At 36.7% G+C, this 19133-nt stretch overlaps 1 protein-coding gene across 3 annotated transcripts in view; it reads left to right on the top strand.

Annotated features, from left to right (window-relative positions):
• The window catches only part of ARHGEF3 (Rho guanine nucleotide exchange factor 3), a gene marked incomplete at its 5' end in the record, with an annotated part of 109595 nt that extends 94853 nt beyond the window's left edge, over positions 1 to 14742 (top strand). For 2 of the 3 annotated variants that reach the window (XM_084269621.1, XM_084269623.1), the window contains 8 exons: positions 5589 to 5759; positions 7513 to 7575; positions 7897 to 7993; positions 8091 to 8167; positions 9607 to 9864; positions 12041 to 12211; positions 13104 to 13290; positions 14139 to 14742. In XM_084269621.1, the coding sequence (XP_084125747.1) occupies positions 5589 to 5759; positions 7513 to 7575; positions 7897 to 7993; positions 8091 to 8167; positions 9607 to 9864; positions 12041 to 12211; positions 13104 to 13290; positions 14139 to 14485 (1371 nt within the window). In that variant the 3' untranslated portion in view covers positions 14486 to 14742. The remainder of the gene's footprint in view (positions 1 to 5588; positions 5760 to 7512; positions 7576 to 7896; positions 7994 to 8090; positions 8168 to 9606; positions 9865 to 12040; positions 12212 to 13103; positions 13291 to 14138) is intronic. The other variant, XM_084269622.1, reaches the window with a different exon arrangement.
• Between the last annotated feature and the right edge of the window lie 4391 nt (positions 14743 to 19133).

The raw sequence follows: 19133 nt of genomic DNA, 5'->3' as shown, positions 1-19133 counted from the left end.
CTGCGGACACAAGCCACACGTGTGGGTTGGAGGAAAGGCAGAATGGCTGAACTCCCCTTGGTCTGGGTTGAGTCCAGAAGGTGTATTATAGCGTGACTAGAGCAGAGATGCCTGTATTCCCTGGGGCGTATAAATCTCCTCCGTAGTCTGCCTCCAGGAAAAAGTTGGCCCGACTCTGAAAGGGCTACATTAGTTCCAGTTGTGAGGAGTGTGGAAAGTGAATTAATTTTTGGCTAAACTGCTTCTGAGCACGATGCGTCCCTTCTCACAGCCTCAGACAGCTGGTGTCCTCATTTAGGTACCTGCGCTGTCATACTTAGCAAATGCCTTTGAGACTGGCTAGTTAGTACAAGACTGTATTTAATAAAAGTTTGATTTAGACAATCCAAAACAAACTTTCCTATTTTGCAGGTAGTAGTAGCTCCCCAAGCTGAGAGCTGTGTGAAAGTGTTTCGGTGGCAAATTTTGTCAAAAATAGGAGAGAAAATGGTGCCTTTGTTGCAAGTCCAACTTGCAGCAAGTGTTTCTGTCTTGCTTGGTCCATGCTGATTATAAGAATATATTTTAATTAACTGTCTGCTTCTAAGCAGATTAAACTGTGATGCTATTCATACCACCTCCTGTAAGTAACTATGTGCTTGGAGTAGCTGTGATGAGAAATCAGCCTGCATGTTCTTAATCCATTTCCAAGTGATAATGCTGGTGATGGCTCATGGCCTTCATGACTGACTGTAAATTGAGTGTTTACTTATTTTTTTTGGGTTTTTAGCAACAATAGAAAAGGGGAAAAAAAAAGCTTGACCACCTTCTGCTTGGATGGCCCATTTGGAATTGTTTTGAAAGAATTATAGGAGACACGTATGGTCCTTTTACTTTATTATGTATTGACAGAGCTGTCATTATGTACCTTGTAGAACAGTGTAGAGAAGGATTATTTTTTTTTTTCATGGTTTAATACCTGTAAAAAGAAAAAAAGTGTTGGTTTCTATTGGGATGAACTTTTATGTATCTTTAAGTTTTAATTTCAGTCAAAACCCGTGTTTCTTGTTGCATTGCTGCTAGATGTTCTGTATCTTGGAAATGAAGAAAAGTGTCATCACCACAACATCCAAAATTAACTTCTTCCCTTGGCAGAAAGCAAAACAAAGCCAACAGAACATCATCCAAAAAGACCACTCCAACAGCATCGATAACAGGAGTTAGAAAATTCTGATTTTACTTTATGGCGTTTCAAACAAACCTGTATTCTTTCTGAATGGAAGATACATGTAAGAGGGAGGAAAAACCAATTTTATTATGCATATTTTTTCTTACCTCTGTACATGTAACTTCCACTTTGTGTTAATGGAATTTTTCTGCATACAGATTGAGGAGAAACACCTCTGTGCCTGAAACTGGTGTAGTGGCTTTTAAGATAGGTTCTTAGCAACTTTTCATGTTTTATATATTTTATGGACTGTAGAGGTATTTGATTTTTTTTTTTTTGTCTTCACGAAAATTTCCAACATTATTACTAATGCTTTTCCACAAGGATTCCAAGTTACAGAACACAAAGTCTTTCCAGCTTTCTTCCTGTGGGTCTGGGGTGGGTTTTTTGACTATTTGTAGTCAGTCTGTTTCTGTCACGTAAAGCACTGTAGACTGACTAACATAATGCTGTTAGCTTCATCTCTGATGGAGTCAATCTGTATATCTGCAGGATACCAGATGCTAAGCAGGTATTTGTTTACCCACCTGGAAAACCACTTTATTTCATAGCTGTATTTTCAGTCTGCATCAAGCTAGACTAATGATTATGATGATCTGCTTGTTTCTGCTTGGTCTTATTCACAGCTGTGCTGTTTGGCTTAAAAGCTGCAAATAGGATCAGTAAAAGAACTCCAGCTGATGCTGAAGAGAGAAATTAAAAGTCTGGCTAGCTTCCTCTGCAACTTCAGTTTTCATCAGTGAGACTTGAATTTAAGCAGGGAGTCCAAATTACTTTTGTCTATCTTAGGACACAGGAACCTTCTGTAAATCCTTAAGAAGAAAACATTTTAATGTTGGTTCTGAATGCTAGGGCATGTGAAGCTGATTGCTCCACATGAAGTTTTGTGAACTGCATCATTTGACATCAGTAGCACGTTGACCCTTCATACTAACAGTCCTGTAAGAGTCAGTGAAAGCTACTGCAGTCAAATAAATAAACAAAATCAGGGGTCTGGATTCTTCACCAGCTCATTTAGGTTTTGGATTTGTGTTGAAGCCTTGAAAAGTTGGAATAAAAAAAAAAAATAAACCCAGATGGGCATAATTTTTAACCAGTGGACTGAATGGGTTTTTAAGGCAGCCAGAAACTAGGAAAATATTTCTGAGAGACCAGAGACATAGAAATGCTGTTCTGACATTCCCAGAATTCTTTCATATGGGATTCTATCACACATGGCTGATGATTTTGATTTGCTTTTTGGGTCTTTTTTCTTTTTTCCTTTATGGCAAGTACCAACCAAAGATACCATCAGAGTACCTTCAAACTTGTTTTTGAAAATTTATGGTAGAACTTCCGATTTAGGGCTCTAGTCCAGTAAAGTGGAATGGGTCTGTTCACTTGCAAAAAAAATACAGGTGAAGTAGCAGACCTGAAATGGTTAAACTGGTGTTGTAGATTTCTCTTGAACTATGAGTTCTATTGAAATTTGTTTAGAGTGGCCTTTAATCAGACTTATAGGTCAGGTTTATATCTCATTTTCATTCTTGTCTGTTAGAGCACTGACGATTTGGGTATGCTTGGCTTTCAAGTGACAAAGTATTAATATTAGCATTAAATAGTATTTCCCTGATGATGTGTTAGTTTCTCTCTTCATAGCTTTGCAAGCCAATTCCTGCAAAGTGTGTGCAAAGGAGAAGACAGCATGTTAAAATAACCTTGGATTCCACGCTGAAGTATGGGATTCTTAGGCTAAGTAGATTTCCGTGTACCAGGATCACTCAGTCAGTGTTTTTGCCTTTACTGTGTGAGTATACAGAAGAAGGAAACATGCTAGGTGAAGAAAGCACTTACTCTTGAAGTGAACTTTGTACCCATTGTTAAATAGCACCTCAAACCAATTCTTTCCAAAAATAAATAGCCTCAATCCAATGCGAGGTACGCATTGTATGGTGAATTATAAGACTGATATATGAGAGAAATCAATGAAATTCGTGCTTACTGTGTCCAGGTAGCAGAGATACTAAGCAAGCAAGTAGGATTTTGTGCAGTTTGGTTTCACTCTGAGTCTCAGCTTTTTTGTGCCCCTTCTGCCTAATGGAGCACAGCATAGAGCTGGAGAGAATCGCATCAAGTGTTGTCATGCAGCATAAAGAAACACTGCTGTCAGTGGACGTGAAAGCTTGTAGTACTCAAAACACTGTGGAATTTCAGTTTGCTGTTACAAGTGCATGTCACTTTATAACGTGACTTTTGTTAGGTTTCAAGATCAAGGCATTTACTTAAAAAATCCCCCTCTCTGGTGCTGTCGTTATAAGTACATTCAACATAAAGCATTCCTTTAAGAAAGTACCACCACAAACGGAGGAGCTGTGTGTGTTGTGGACCAGGCATGTGGGAGTGCATGGAAAGGGGCATTCCGCCTTGGGTCATGGAATGACAACTGTTCTGCTTGGCTGCGTTCTCATGGTTGGTGATTTGTGGGTGCCATGTACTGCCTCTTCACCCCAGTCTTTCCATTTGCATGTGAAAATAATGGGTTCCATGATTCATCATTGTAACAAGTGTAAACTAAGCATGTCATTTCATGTGTGTTTCTTTATCTTCTTAACTCTTGAAGGAAGACTAGCTCCTGCCTTGCAAAGTTTTGGAAGGTTGGTATGTATGTGCGTGTGTGTGTTTGTTTTTTAGGGCTCAAAATGGCTTCTGTTAAAACGTGCAGGGTTATTTATATAGTACATCTTCTTGTATTTTAAAAACATCTTTATAGGCACTGCTTTCATGGGCAATTTTTCTAAGAGTTTAAAATAATTTACTTTGTATATGCTGCTTTCAATCTGGAAATGAAGAGAATTCGTTTTCTTTTAAATATTCTTACCCAAGGCAATTGAGAGCTGATTGTATTATGTAAAGCAGGTTTTAAATAACAACAACAATGTAGAGTATTTCAACAATGTGAAATACTTGAGGCATTTCAGAAAGTAGAACCTCAGAAAGAAGCCTCTAATTACAAGGAAGCAAGGACTGAGTCTTTGCAAAATAGGACTGTGAGAGCATAAAGTATCTATCTGTAGCTTCAACTCTTGAAGAGTCATTTCACTTAAACTTGAACTTGTTTTTATTGAAGTTTAAGACCAGGCCATAATAGATGCAGAAATGCTGGTACACTTCAGAGTTTAGGGGCTCCATTAGTAGTTTCTACAGTAGTTGAACACTGTGCTGGTATTTCAGAACTTGCTGTTTGCTAGCACTGATTGTTTATCACATTCTTTCAAATGCTGAGAAATAACTGGGAGCAAGTGGTGTGAAAACAATCTGGTTTTCTTGATTGTCATGAACATGAAAATCTGAATATTGACACACCTTTTCCTTAAAAATAATGTGATTGTTCTTCTCTTTTCAGTCAGATATCCATTTCACACCTTTCTCTATGAATTAGTTTCTTGATCTTACTAAATATCTGAAGAGACAGGATGATACCAGTTGAAAGGGTTTCTCCATGTATCGAGACCAGTTTGGTCGGAGCATTATAGCACTAATTTAATCCTGTTTATGGACATATCAGGAATAATTATTCAATTAGTCCAATCTTTCATGATTCTGACTGTTGAAGAAAAAAAAAAAAAGTATTGCCATCAGGTAGCAAGAAGCTTATTAAGGTAAGAGGAAGGATTTGAAGGGCAGTCTCACTATGAATATTCTTTCTGCCCAACTGAGAAGGCATTTTTTTCTTATACCATAAATGTGTGCTTGGTGCAACACAGCTTTTCATCTGATATCCCTGAGGCAGTCCTGTTTCAAGTACAGACACCTTTGAACAATCCTACCCCTCAAAAATAACAAATGCCAAAGATTCTGTTGACTTTCAGTTGATAACACAAGTTAAGTTCATCTACCAGATTTTCCTGTCCTAGCTTTCCAGAGTTGCTGTGTAATAATTGACCCCTTAGTCCGAAAGGAACAAAAAAGAATTTGTAGTAATTTTGTGTCGAAAATTTGTGTAACTCTGAAGTATCAGATTTGTAACCAGGCAGATCTGCGTGATGCATGAAGTATTCCTGTCTTTTCTGAATTCAGACTTTGCATTTATCTGTCATGTTAGTGTTGTACCATTCTGCTGTTACCCCTGTAGTTTGTTCTTGTCGCATGGTGTATGAGTGCCTTGTTTGGTTCTAAATGGGCTGTGAACAGCACATGTTCACTGCAGGAATGGAAGTACCAGCCTTCCATACAGACGTGTTAAAATAATTTCTCTTACACTCCCAGTACTAAACATTGCTATTAAATCACGGTAAAAACTAATTAGACATTTGTTGTACTGAACTATGTGTATAAATGCCTTAGCAAAACTGTGATGTGAACTCATTCTAACAATAAGAACTATCCTTCTATCTCTTTCTAGCGCTCGATCAGTTTCCGGAGTGAGAGCCGCCCAGATCTGTTCACTCCACGGCCGTGGTCTCGAAATATGGCCCCTGCTAACACAAAGCGCAGAGACAGCAAACTATGGAGTGAGACCTTTGATGTTTGTGTCAATCACATGCTTACATCTAAAGAAATCAAGCGTCAAGAGGTATGTATTTCTTTTTCTAAACTGTAAATTTAATTATCAAAAGCAATCTTTAAAGCAAGGACTTAAGGAATACTACTAGGCATTTGGGTAGCACTTGAAGGTTTCCTGAAATAGAATGTCACCGCCTCCACTAGAAGCAGAATTCAATCCCTAGTCTTGATAATTCAAGCTATAGTAGCTGAATATATTCTTCTTAAAAATAAGCATGATATTTCTTTAATAAATGTGACGTTACTAAGATATGTGTACTGTTATTGGTTACATGGTGTACATGTTCTGTATGACAGTTTCTGCAGTGATGGTTGATATTTTGATGTTTCATTTTGTTGTTCTGATAATATAGATGAGCCTACTATTTCAGGAACAGGTAATTCATCAACTGATATGTATGCACAGAAATCACAATTTCCTGTGTTGGAAAACAGTATCTTTGAGGAAGTTTTCAGTGCTAGGAAGATGAAATATTGATCAAAAGATGTATCTTCCAAAGCAAAAAAGAAAAAAACATCAGTAATTTTGAAGTGACATGACAAATTCTAAATAGCTTGTTACAGCCAGTGACAGAATCCCCGTGGAATCAAGATTGACTCTCCTCCCCGCCCCCCCAATTCTTAGCAGTGTCAACAAAGTTTCTGACAGTCTATCTGACAGCATTTCAGGCACTGGGTCATAAATTAAACACCAGCAACATCAAGCATTTCTTGTGCACATTTTAGCCTTATACAAGAATTAATACGAAGTAAGGTCTGTAATTGAGAACTTCAAAGGCAGCTTAGTAAAAAATAAACTGTGGAAACTTCACATAGCCTAACAGTCATTACTGGATGTAATGCAGAAGCCAGGACCCTTCATAGACCCCAAATAAATGAGCTGTATTCCAGGAAATTCTGTGTGCTTCTATTGGTTCTTACAGTGCATGCCTCAACCAGCCACCTGAACCACTTCCATGCATATGCTGCTGGTGCTCTCTCTCAATGCAGGCCTTCCGTGCAGCCATGTTATCAAACTAGGAGAACCTGTGCTAACTGAATGTCGTCTTCCATGATTTACACAGGTTGAAAGCATTGACTGTAAAGCTGGTAATTCTGACCAGAATGCTGTTAACTTCTGGTGTACCCTGTTTTAGAATGAAATCACACAGTAACTAAATACAGTGGTATTTTGATAAACCAGTGGATTAGGGTGGTGGTTATTTTTAATCTGCCACCTTTAAAGCTTCAGATCTGCTTCAAGAGAAGTAACTAGCATCAGCTGACAGCTAGAGACCTCAACCTTCATAACATAAAAATGAACTGGTACCAAAACAAAAGTGCTCACTACCACAGAAATGTTTTCAAGAAGAACTGTCTTTCACTAACTGGCTCACACAGAACTTATACCACTGCATGTGTTAAAACGGGACACAATCAACTTCTGCATAACTAGTTGTATAAACAGTTAAGATATAGCTAAATCAGAATATCATGCTGAAGATAGCTCCCCCTTCTGGAAACACCTCTGTTTAAAAAAAAAAAAATCTCCAAAAACCCCATGGCTATTTCAGGTAAGCATTTCAAGCACAATCTCATAGAGCTCACTTAAAAACACAGCATGTGATTCTGTAGCTATGGAATAAAATCTTACTTTATTGCTGCAATTAGATTTAACAGAGAAATTCTGCTACATGATATCAAGACAGAATATAATGTCAACTCAATAAATTGAGTACAGATTAAATGAAGGTGTTTTATATTATTTGTGTTTCTTTTTACAGGCTATCTTTGAACTTTCCCAGGGAGAAGAAGACTTGATAGAAGATCTGAAGTTAGCCAAAAAGGCACGTTCTAAAAACAAACAAAACAAGCAATACTCATTGCTTTATATTCCCTTTAACAAAATCTTTCTTTACTGCTAAGACAGTAAAAGGGGGAAAAAGTCAAAAGAGTTTTCTATTTTTCATGTTTTTTTCTGAAACGCTTAAATGTGCTATTATTATTATTTTTACTATGAAAGGTGTAGTTTAAGATACGGTTATGAAACTTTTGAATATTTTCAGTACTAGGTCGATTTTTACTCACCAAGAGCTTTAAATGCTATCACTAATTTCCCAACTATTAATGATATATTAATTACAGACCTCCCTTTTTTTTTTTCTCAGGCTTATCATGACCCAATGCTTAAACTTTCCATAATGACAGAGCAGGAGTTGAACCAAATTTTTGGAACATTGGACTCTCTAATTCCTCTACATGAAGGTAAATTCAAATAGTTTTTGTCTGTGATACTACTGCACATAGACTTACAGTCATCTGGTTCATTAAGTGAAGTTTTTCTTTTTTTAATCACAATCAGATCTTCTTAGGCGGCTTCAAGATGTCAGGAAACCTGATGGATCAACAGAACATGTTGGCCATATCCTTGTGGGTTGGGTAAGGCAGAGTTTTTAATCAGTTTTGAGAGTTTAGTTTGGAGCTGCAACATAGTATTTATTAGACAATTTCTTTTCCATATTGAGCATAACACATCAGAAATATATTCTCCAAGTATTTTTAAAAGGTAAGGCAGCTATTCAGAGACAAAATAGAATCTTTTCTATTTTCAGGCATTTTCCATTAAAAGATTTAGACTAGGATGTTATTTTTAAAGCTTTTGTTATTCAGGAGCTGAGCAGTATTTAGCATGCTTTAAATAAAAATCAAAGTCAGACTAGAGTTTCTCTCATGTGGATAATTTAAATATTTTCCCCAATTTATATTCTGGTTTCCTACAGAAATTAAGTTTGAACAGTCATAATTATTTTTGAATGTCAGTCAAGGTAATAGGTAGTTGTTAGTGCTGTCAAAGATACTAGTTTTCTAGAAGTTTGTTAAAATAAGGCAGAAAGGGATGGAAGTGAGATGCTATTGCTGCCCCACAAAAGAAAAAGTTGGTAAGTTCATTTGCACTAGCATCCAACTTCCCAAATACAGAAAATAGCTTTTGTTAGTTTTGTTGATAACATTGCTCATTATGTTAAAAAGATGCATAAAGTTTAGTCATAAGTTTATGTAAGGAATGAAATTTTGCAGGAAAAAGTGCTTGATGTTTTCAAGGGATTAGATGTAGCAGTTCTGTGTGAAACAGTGGCCTGTTGTGAACAGGAGAAACATGATCACCACTAATAAGTACATCATGCAGGTAGTGATAAGCTGTAAGTGTCAAAAGTTATCTCTGTTCTTCTTCACGTGAAGTAATTTTCAATACATTTATTTTTTGGTGTGAACACCAGTGAATTTCTCTTGGTCCAAATAAGTCTGAGTTTAATTTCCTTCATTGAAGATTTTACATATATTGCGTGTTAATGCAGCATTTTTGGTAAATGAATATATAGTTCTAATCAGCATATAAACTAGATTTTTTTTCAGATTTAAGGCACATTTCTGTCTTCCTAGTTTGGTCAAAGTTCTTAAGGGCAGTGAATAAGTTTGACTATAGAAGTTTACTTATCTGAAAAAGGACAAGCCTGCAAGTACTCATTTCTAGCCTTTTGTTTCCATTCACAATTAAAATCAGACTTCTGTTTTCAACTGTTGCCTGTACTAAGCAGTGCACAATCTGAAATCATTAATATTTGTAAAGCTTTTGAATAATATTGGAGATCTCTAGGAACAGAGAGATGAACTAGTGCTTCTGAACGATTTAAATAAGTTGGTCAGAGGACCCTTGTAAACCTTAATCTTTGTTGGCAGCATTATCATGAATAAATTGTGGATAAATCTCCATGAAATAGATTCTCAGCATGAGTCCTGACATCCTCCATCATGTGAAACTTTCTCTATAGCAAACTGTCCTTCATTTCAGCTGGAGAATAATTTTTTCTTTTCCTCAGCTTCCATGCCTGAACTCCTATGATAGCTACTGCAGCAATCAAGTAGCAGCCAAAGCTTTGTTGGATCATAAGAAACAAGATCACAGAGTGCAAGATTTCCTACAGCGCTGCTTAGAGTCTCCTTTCAGTCGCAAACTGGACCTTTGGAATTTCCTGGACATCCCAAGAAGCCGTTTGGTGAAATACCCATTACTACTCAGAGAAATTTTGAGACACACACCAAATGATCATCCAGATCAGCAGCACCTTGAAGAAGCTGTGAGTTACTGATGGGTTTGGGATTTTTAAGGAGATTATAGCACTTTTAGCTTATTAATGGTTTAAGGGACACTGCGTATAAGGAAATGATAATACTTACATGAACAGCCACAACATGAAATATATACCCAGTTTCCTAATTAAATCCTATTTCAGTAGCAAAGAGATACCAAAAGAGAAGGGGTGAGGGGGAGGGGTTTTCCACAGCTCTTGTCCGATCCTTGTTGGGTTTGTATTTACCTTTCTTATGTCATTTTCCATTTTAACCTAAGGTAGGTAATATGGATATTTCCTTCCAGGATGTAGATCACTTAGATTTGTATTCCATGGCTTGAGACTTTACATAATCCCTGAATCTAGATTAATTGTCATCTGTGTGGATGTTGCAGAAATTTGCCTTCACTCTGTTTTTTTTAAATCAGAATAGTGTTGAGCTTTCTAAAGGAAAGCCAGAGGGATAAATGCAACTTTAATTAATGGAACGGGCTGTCATTCAAATGTTCAGAAAGTTTTCTCAGGTTTCTGTTCTTTCCTGTGTATGTGGGAAACTATATATACACACATTAAAAAATCTAATAAAATGTGAACACATGCAAATGTGCATCTGAGAGAAAAGGAATTGGTTGTTGTGGATTTGTTTGAAGCACACTTCTAAGTAAGTAAATGTAATCAATATCCTACTGCTTTTCAGTAATACTTAAATATAACTAAATTTTGTTAATATTTTGTGGACAAAATTTATATGCTTAGACTTGACTATTCTGTACCTTTTACTTATTTGCTGAAAAATGACAGCCCTGCTTTTTTTTTTGGAAAGTGCACATTTCAAAACATATGTACCTGACCACTACTGTTCTGTTACTCCTTCCCCAAATTCCTTGCCCAGCTCAACTTCTCTGGTAGAAAATTAAACAACTGTGGTTTAAATTCAAAGCGTGAATACATGCATTTAGATGTAATCTGTAAGGTACCCTTTCCCCTTGTGCACATTACTTCAAACCCAAACAAAATATCATAAGTATCTCAAAGAATTCTTCTGCTTATTTCTAAGTTTTGCTTTTCTACATAATGTCTGGTAATATCTTTTAAAAAGTATTTAAAATGCTTTCTCTCCATACTTCTCTGGTAATTGTTTAATAAAATAATAATTGGGATTTTTTTCTTGATATTTCAATAGCCTTATATAGCTTTATGTTACTTTTTTCAGTAGAACACTGTTTATCTTTGAAGTGATGTATTTCATAAATGGTATATTTGCCAAGTTAAATTAGGAAACAGAAATTACTCTGTGGTTGGCTCTCAACACTGGTTTAGGCTTATGAAATACATTTGTCTTCCTTTCTGGCTGCAAGCCATTGGGCCAAGCTGATCCCTGATAAATCTCCTGGGATCAATAGATTCTTGAATTACCTGTTTGGGCATGTATGCCTCACCCATTCCCCTGCTCCACCTCCAGGTATTTAACAGAGGAATTTTGTTGGTCTAATCAACCTGTGCTCACTGTTAGAGTTAACTAACTCACAGAACCTCACATCCAAATGCCTGATTAAGAAACCATGTTTTAAGGTTCAGATAAATTGGTCTCAAGGTCATTAAAGAGTGTGTAGTATAAGGAAGTTCAATATGGGGAGTGCAGTTTCATAGGAAAGGCAAATCTTTCTTTTTAAAGTATTTTTATAGTAAAAAGGCAAAATAGTTGTTACTCTTAATTGTAAAATTATAAGTATATGCGAGTGGTGGACTTGTAAAACAAAAGTAGTTTACCTTAATTAGTTTCCAGGAGGTAATTTTCATAATGAAGAAAAGTTGAAAATTCAGTGTTTTGGCCCCGTTGCAAATTTTGCCTGATAAGGATCTTGATCTTCTGTTTCTTGTTCTCTGATGCAGCGGTTTTCAGAGAATTATCATCCATTTGTGGCTGTTTATTGGTCCTGTGTTAGAAACAACAATAAAGCCAAACTAAAGTGTCTTTGTACACAGCAGTCTGCTTAACTCTGTTGCTAATATTAATACTTCTTGCTAATATTAATACTTCTGTAGACTGGTCTACAGAAGTTCATTTTAAATGCACTGTAAATCAAAATATATCTTCTTGTACCTACAGTTCAAGTTATTAAGATATATCTCTGAATATTGGTCTGTGATTAAAGTCTGTGTGTTTTCATTTTTTCTATAGATCAATATAATTCAGGGCATAGTGGCTGAAATCAACATAAAGACTGGTGAATCTGAATGCCAGTATTACAAAGAGAGACTTATTTATCTCGAAGAAGGCCAGAGGGATTCACTGATTGATAATTCACGTGTTGTATGTTGTCATGGTGAACTGAAGAACAACAGAGGAGTGGTAAGGAATAAATATTTTGTCATAAATAGCTTATAAAGGTGTCAACATTTTGCCTGACAGCTAAAACAGCTGTGATCACACATAGAGAAACATCACCCTCATATACAGGTAGTTGATAAATAGTAACTGTTACATATCACACTCATCTTTTTGCTTAGAAGTCAAATATGTGTACATGGAGATGATGTGTATGTGTCTCTGTCTCTTACGGGAACCTAACAATATCCTGACTAAATTGTAAATTGATGAATTTCAGTAACACTTACAGGGGAAAAAACAAAGGCAGAACAAAACACAAATGAGGAATATAAGTCTGGTCTCAGAGATGTGATAGTAATGTTTATTCCAAAATGTGAGCGGGAATGTAATTTGATGATGATGATAACGAGTAACTCTAGTTTTGCCACCTAGGAGCAAAAGTAATTTTCTGAACTTCTAAGAGCTGTGGTGAAGCTGATTGCTAGCAGCATGTGAATTGTAAAAAGATCGTTCATAATTATTCATTGAAAATATTTGAATGAATAATATTGCCTGTTTCTTAGTAACACGTGCAGCAGAGGAAAATTAAAGTAGGTGTCAGAAAGAAGGTGTATGCACATGCTGCTGCAGGGAGCTTTGAAATGTCATGCACGTTTTGAGGCCTCCACACTAAGAGAATAATTAGGTTCATGCCATAACAAACTGTGGAGAGGACAAGCAAAATAAATATTAGAAGTTTTGAAATGGTTACGTTTACATATGTACATGCTGTTGCACCATAATAGTGGGAAGAGAAATCATGTATTTTAACTGTTGAAAACACAAGGTTATAATGTCTGAGAGTTTAAATAAATGGTGTTTAATAATGTTCTAACAAAGGAATAATGCACTATTGTTTATTTACTTTTAACAGAAGCTTCATGTCTTCCTCTTTGAAGAAGTGTTGGTGATTACTCGAGCTATCACCCATAATGAACAGCTCTGCTACCAGCTGTATCGGCAGCCAATTCCAGTGAGGGACCTTGTGCTAGAAGACTTGCAAGATGGAGAGGTGCGATTAGGTGGATCCATACGTGGTGCATTCAGCAACAATGAGAGAAGTATGACTGCACCTTTATTTTTTTATTCGCTTATTTAGCATCATTATAACGTTAATATACCTGCCAATGAGGCATAAGAATGTTTTCTCTAAAATCTATATAACCTACGTCCAACACCTTGATTTTTATTTCAGACTGCTTTCTTATCTTGTAACTAGCTGCATTTAGATTGTTTCTCTAAGTTCACTGTATTGATACTGGGTTTCCTCCGATCACCCGCTTCTGTACTGAATAGAGAAGGGGTGAATACGTAGAATGTAGTGGCAAACCCACAGAATTATAAGCAAGTGTGTTTTGAAATCTTAAGCTTTAGTTGCTTTGACTTTCCTGTATTATGCAGACATTGATTGCTATTCCATCAGTCTTTGAGCTGTCAGACTGTAGCTATTCACACTAAAGTCAAGAGTTATTGTCCTTCTGATTAAGCATATTATAAAGATGCTTGTTGCCATTGGTCCTTGGAATCTCACCTATCACGTGGAAATTTTTAGGGTTTTTCGTATGTATTTGCTTTATTAGTGAAGTGAATGAAGGAGGTGAGGCAATTTCCAGCTGACCCAAAGCACTATTCACAGTGAAGGTTCTGGAAATGTGCTTTGCAGAGAAGCTGGAGGTGCTGAGTGTGGGAGAAGCCTTAATCCTGCTGATTCGCTTGAAGCTGGATAGGTAGCTCATGCACGGCAGAACCAAAATTGTTTAATCCAGCAATAAGAAATTATTAGAAGTGCTTGTGGTTCTGTGTTTCTGTCCCACAAAACAAGGAGATATGCAGCCGTTATTCTAATATACTAATTTATTATAAGTTCAGCCACAGAATTCAGTGTTTTGATATGTATTGTTTCTTTCAGTCAAAAACTTCTTTAGAGTCAACTTCAAAAACGGATCTCAAAGCCAGTCTCACTCGCTCCAAGCCAATGACTCCTTCAACAAACAACAGTGGCTTAACTGTATCCGCCAGGCGAAAGAGAAGGTTACGTGTGCAGGCAAAGCTGGCGTGCCCAGCTCGGAAGCACACTTTCTATTGTCACCAAATGGAAGCAGAGTCCCCCAGGGAGAAACCACGCTCGAGCAAATGGACCAATCGGACTGTGAGTCAGACTGTAGTATGGACACCAGTGAGATAAGCGTCGACTGTGAACGTATGGAACAGACAAACTCTTGTGAAAATGAAAAGCAAATAGAAACCAATGTTTGACAAAAGCCTACAGGTCATGGAAGAAAATCTCCTGCCTGTACAGTATTTGCATTCCATACATGGAACCATTTGGAGAAGCACTTTTAAAATATTTTTTTGTGACAGTGTCAATGCAGTCCTCCTTGTAGTTGTACCTATGAGTGTAGTACTGTAACTGCTGATCTGTATAAGCTGGAATCTCTTGCAACTCATGTCCTGTGATTATATTCCATAAACATCTAAAGTGGATGAAAGAGGTACTTGACCAGTTATTCTCAATGTCCTGCTGTAAACAGACTCTCTAAACTGCTGTTATATATGTGTTACAAAAAGAATCTTTTGATAAGTTTGAAGTGCTTTATGTGCCCTTTAGTGGGGCAGCTGAAGATTTGGACTTAATAGAGAGTTTCAGGATGGGTATCGAGATAATGTGTTCACGTAGGCATGGAAGAAAAAAATAGCTTATTGGAAAAAAAAACAAACCTACCTGAACTCCTGTGGTGTTAAATCAACAAGAACTGTAAACAGCGGGCCATGTACCCAGTGACTCTTTAGGGATTCACTGTTTGAAATGAAGCACTGTCCTAAGATCCAGCAACCAAAATTATTACAATCTGGTCAGTTAAAGTGGTCAGCATCACTCTATGGTTTATTTGTCAAAGCATGTAATGCTAAAAATAATCCACTGGGGAAAAAAACCCAAACCCAACCAAACCTCTACAGCCAGCACTGAAGTAAATGCTGAGAATACCGGGTATTTGTAAATAAGCTGGTAGTTATCTTTCAGTGCCATGTATATATTTTTTAATCTCAAACGGGATAAGAATGGAAAAAAATTTTGCTTGTGAATAGGCCCTCTTCAGCATTTTGCACTCCACTGACCTCCACTGTTGGTTTTAAACACCACTAAACTAATGTTAAAACATTTAACTTTCTGTAAATGTCTGTTTACAATTACCTGTAGTTGGTTTTTAAACTAAAGTGACAATTTTGTATAAATGGTGCTCTACAAATACCCTATGGGATTATGTAGAGAAAGTGTAAACAAAAAGGGAATTGATTTTCCTTTGGGATGTGTTACACACTTCGTATTTCTCTTCAGTTTTAAAAGTTGTGGTTGCTTTTAATCTCATGCTGTAATTGGAGATGTTACTGTGTTTTCTGGTGGCTGATTTAATCTACTCATTATGATGAGAAGCAGAAGAGTCACTTAAATGCAGTCTAAACCACTCAGTTCAGCATCCTGTGACTTTTCGGGAATCCCTGGGTTATATTTTATTTCTTAGTATAAGAAATAATGCCAGTGCTGTATGGAAAGATATGAAAATGATATATTAATAAATTTAAATGATCCTTGATATTACACAAGATAATCTGTGCAAAGTACTGGTACCAACAGAAGTAGAAAAACTGCTAAGTTATTGCCAAAAACATTCTTCTTGTGTTCTACAAGTTTACAGAAAATAGTAAATGTCAAGTATCTTACATATATATATGCTGATGTGCAGTATAGAAATCAGTGTGACAAGATGATAAACAATATAAAACAAGGTATTTTTATTTTTTAAAAAATGGTTTTTTACCCTATAAAACATATTTCTGTATTTATAGTTTTTCAAGAAACTAAATTTTCTTTTTTGTTCCAGGCTTTGTAATTTATTTCAACTGCTTCATTTTTAGAGCTGAATGAGTATGTCAGTGAAGAGGAAAGGAAAACTTTGCAGAAGGCATAGGGAAGCACGTTAGATGATGAACCATTTTCATAAACCTGTTCAGCAAAACGTGTAAAAGAGCGAAAAACATGTAAAGCATTCAGGTAGAGAAGAAAGAATGAATGTATGTATTGACTTTTTTTTTTTAATTAATTGCCTTAAACTTTCTGGAAGCATTTCAAATAAATTACATTAAACCATTTTGATATTTATTTGGTTTGGTTGTTTGTGCAAGAAGACTACAGAAAGATTTCAGTGGTGCACACGGTGAGTCTTAACATGTGTGACCAATGCTTGTATTTTGGTTCTTGTGAAAGTGGTGGATCCCATTTGCTAGATACAAAATGAATGTGTGCTATCATTTAGTATGTTGGACATACTGCAGTGCAAGTGTTTCAGTTTTGTTATGTATTTGACATGCACTTAGCAACTAATTTGATCTAATAAAACTTAGATGTTTTGAAAAAAACATAATTTCAGGAATAAGACTTCCACTTGAAGGATCCTCGTATCATTTAGGATTTGGTTAGCTTTCTTTGCTTCTAATGCTTTTTAAATGCCACTCCTTTGAAAAAGTTGCTTTTGGTTGTGGGGCATGGGGGGCCTGGGCAATAAAATGTACCAAAAAGTACCTGGGTAATATGCTGAACGCCAAGTAGAGAGGAAACATAACGTAAGTAACTATGTAAAATGATCATCATAGTTCGTGATTCTTGTGTCAGGAGAATGGAGTCAGAGAAGCTGCAGCACCGAACTGGCAGGCAGACTGCAGCCACGCTGTGCACATAGGCCTCTTGGCTTCTGCAGAAAATTGCTCCTGATTTCTTGGGTCAGCCACCATTGCATGTGTAGTGACTCCACTAATCAGATAGACTCTAATCTTACTGGATCTCGGGGATTTTAGAACACTCATGTCTCAGGAATAGCGCCATGGCAAGAACAAGTGGAGCGTGTAAAACAAGCAAGAGGCAGTGACAAGCCTGAGGTTTTTCAAGGGCTTCCAAGATCACCACGAGAGGATGGCAGATATAAGGAGAGGGCTGCAGGTGCTGGAGGTGCTCTTCTAAATCTGAGGTATGAGTGGTCTGGATCTCATGAACTGGGAAAAGAGTGACAAGGCATCCTGCTCTCAGGAGCAGGAAGTCAGTGATGTGATGGGGCAGTTTTGTACCTCTGACAAATTCTATCACCCTGTTGGCTCTTTTATTCCTAGTAAGAACAGACAGTGAGTGTAGTCTTGGCTTGTGGAAAGATCTGATGAATTAGAAATAATAAATGGAAAAGCATACATTGTCTTGGCTGAGAGGTCAAAAGGTAAGCAAAAAGAATGCCCTTTAAGTCTTTGAAATATATAGGTTCTCTAAAACTACAACAGAAAATTTACCTTAATGTGGCCTTTGGTTCCCTAGATTTGGTCTGCAGCGCTGAAAAGAACCATGCAAGGATGAAGGCCAAACTCCTGGAACACAAAGGTCTGCTATGAGACACTTGGAGCATTTTGTTTAATGTCTGTGAAGCCCTGTGAACCAGGGAATCACTTGCCAGATTCTGGGTAAAAAGCCAAAACATGAACTCCAAGGTAGAAAAGGTATTTGCCAGAGGTGACTCCTATTCATTGTGACCCCCCCCAAACCATGCTTAACTGCCTTAGGAATGCCTCTACAATAGCAGGATGTGGGTTTCTTGAGGTTTCATATAAATCTCTGAAGTTTGAAAGATATATTGAAATGTTTAATGTCAACTTAATTGACTCCTTTTTTTGAAGAAGTTGATGTTTTATGCTGATGCTGTTTGGTGCTCAGATCCTGGGGATCAAGACTGTCTGCTAACAGAGCCAGAAACTGAGTCCTGGAGGAAGGTTTGTTTCCTCTGAATATGGGCTTTCCAGAATGGATAGTTTTTCAATCTTTATTGCTCACTCATGAATACTGACTTTATTCTGTTCTACAGGTTGTTGCTGCCATCTGCTGAAATAACTGCATATTCTTAGAGCTGGTTTGATTGCTTTAAAATGTAAATATTTTAAGATTTTAAATGTATTAATAATTATAAAATGAAAAAGTATTTTAAAAAATACAAGATCTCTTCAGACTTTCACCTGTGAATTGCAAATTTGCACTCTTTACAGAGATACGTTGACTGCTTCCCCTGTGTCTCAGCTTTTACTGTGATAGGTATTTTCTCCGTGGCTGGTAAATGATCACAAATGATCTTAATCATCATAAATGATCATAATGATCATAAAGATCTTTCCCAGTGTTTTAATTCTGTTTTGTCTCTGCATTTTCTGATGGTGCCTCTCTTTGCATGGTCTGTGAAAAAAGTGAAAGTACACAGTTGTCTTTGATCTCCTGGCACCTACAATTTGGCCAGTATTAATACCCTTGCTCAAAACTGGCACTTAAACATTTGAAGAAGTGAGATGTGTTTCACATCTCTGGAGTAATTTATAAGTGAAATAGTAATTTCTAGTTGTTTAAATTTAACTGTAAAAACACGCTCAGACTAAATAGTATTTTGCAAGAATACTAAGGAAATGTGTGGAGCAAACACACAAGCTTGTTCCTTGAGCATGGAGCCTTATGCAACCCTCCATTATAAATATCTTTTATTTTGTGGCGATTAATCTGATCTAAACCTGTATTACTCATGTATTACATACCATCTGATTTCAGAATCAAAGGGATCTGCAGCTGCTTTGCTCTTGGGTGGGAAACCACTCAGTGCAAGTCAGGGAGTCGTGGTTGAATGCTTGACAAATACCAGAAACCACAGAAACCCGAAACTATAAAGACAGTAAGGTGACAGATTTTTAGAAACTTTTTTCCTTAAGAGTATTCTACTAATTTCTTCCTGTAGTGACTTTTCAGTGAATATTTGTTTTGTAAACTGGGATTCTTGCTATCTATTTTATACCTATGATTATCATGATGTAAGATTGATAGTGGTGGAGTGAT

The sequence above is a fragment of the Gallinula chloropus genome (assembly GCF_964237585.1).
Source record: "Gallinula chloropus genome assembly, chromosome: 12".
Lineage (NCBI taxonomy): Eukaryota > Metazoa > Chordata > Aves > Gruiformes > Rallidae > Gallinula > Gallinula chloropus.
Note: the sequence above shows the minus strand (reverse complement) of the source record. Positions and strands in the feature narration are given on the sequence as shown.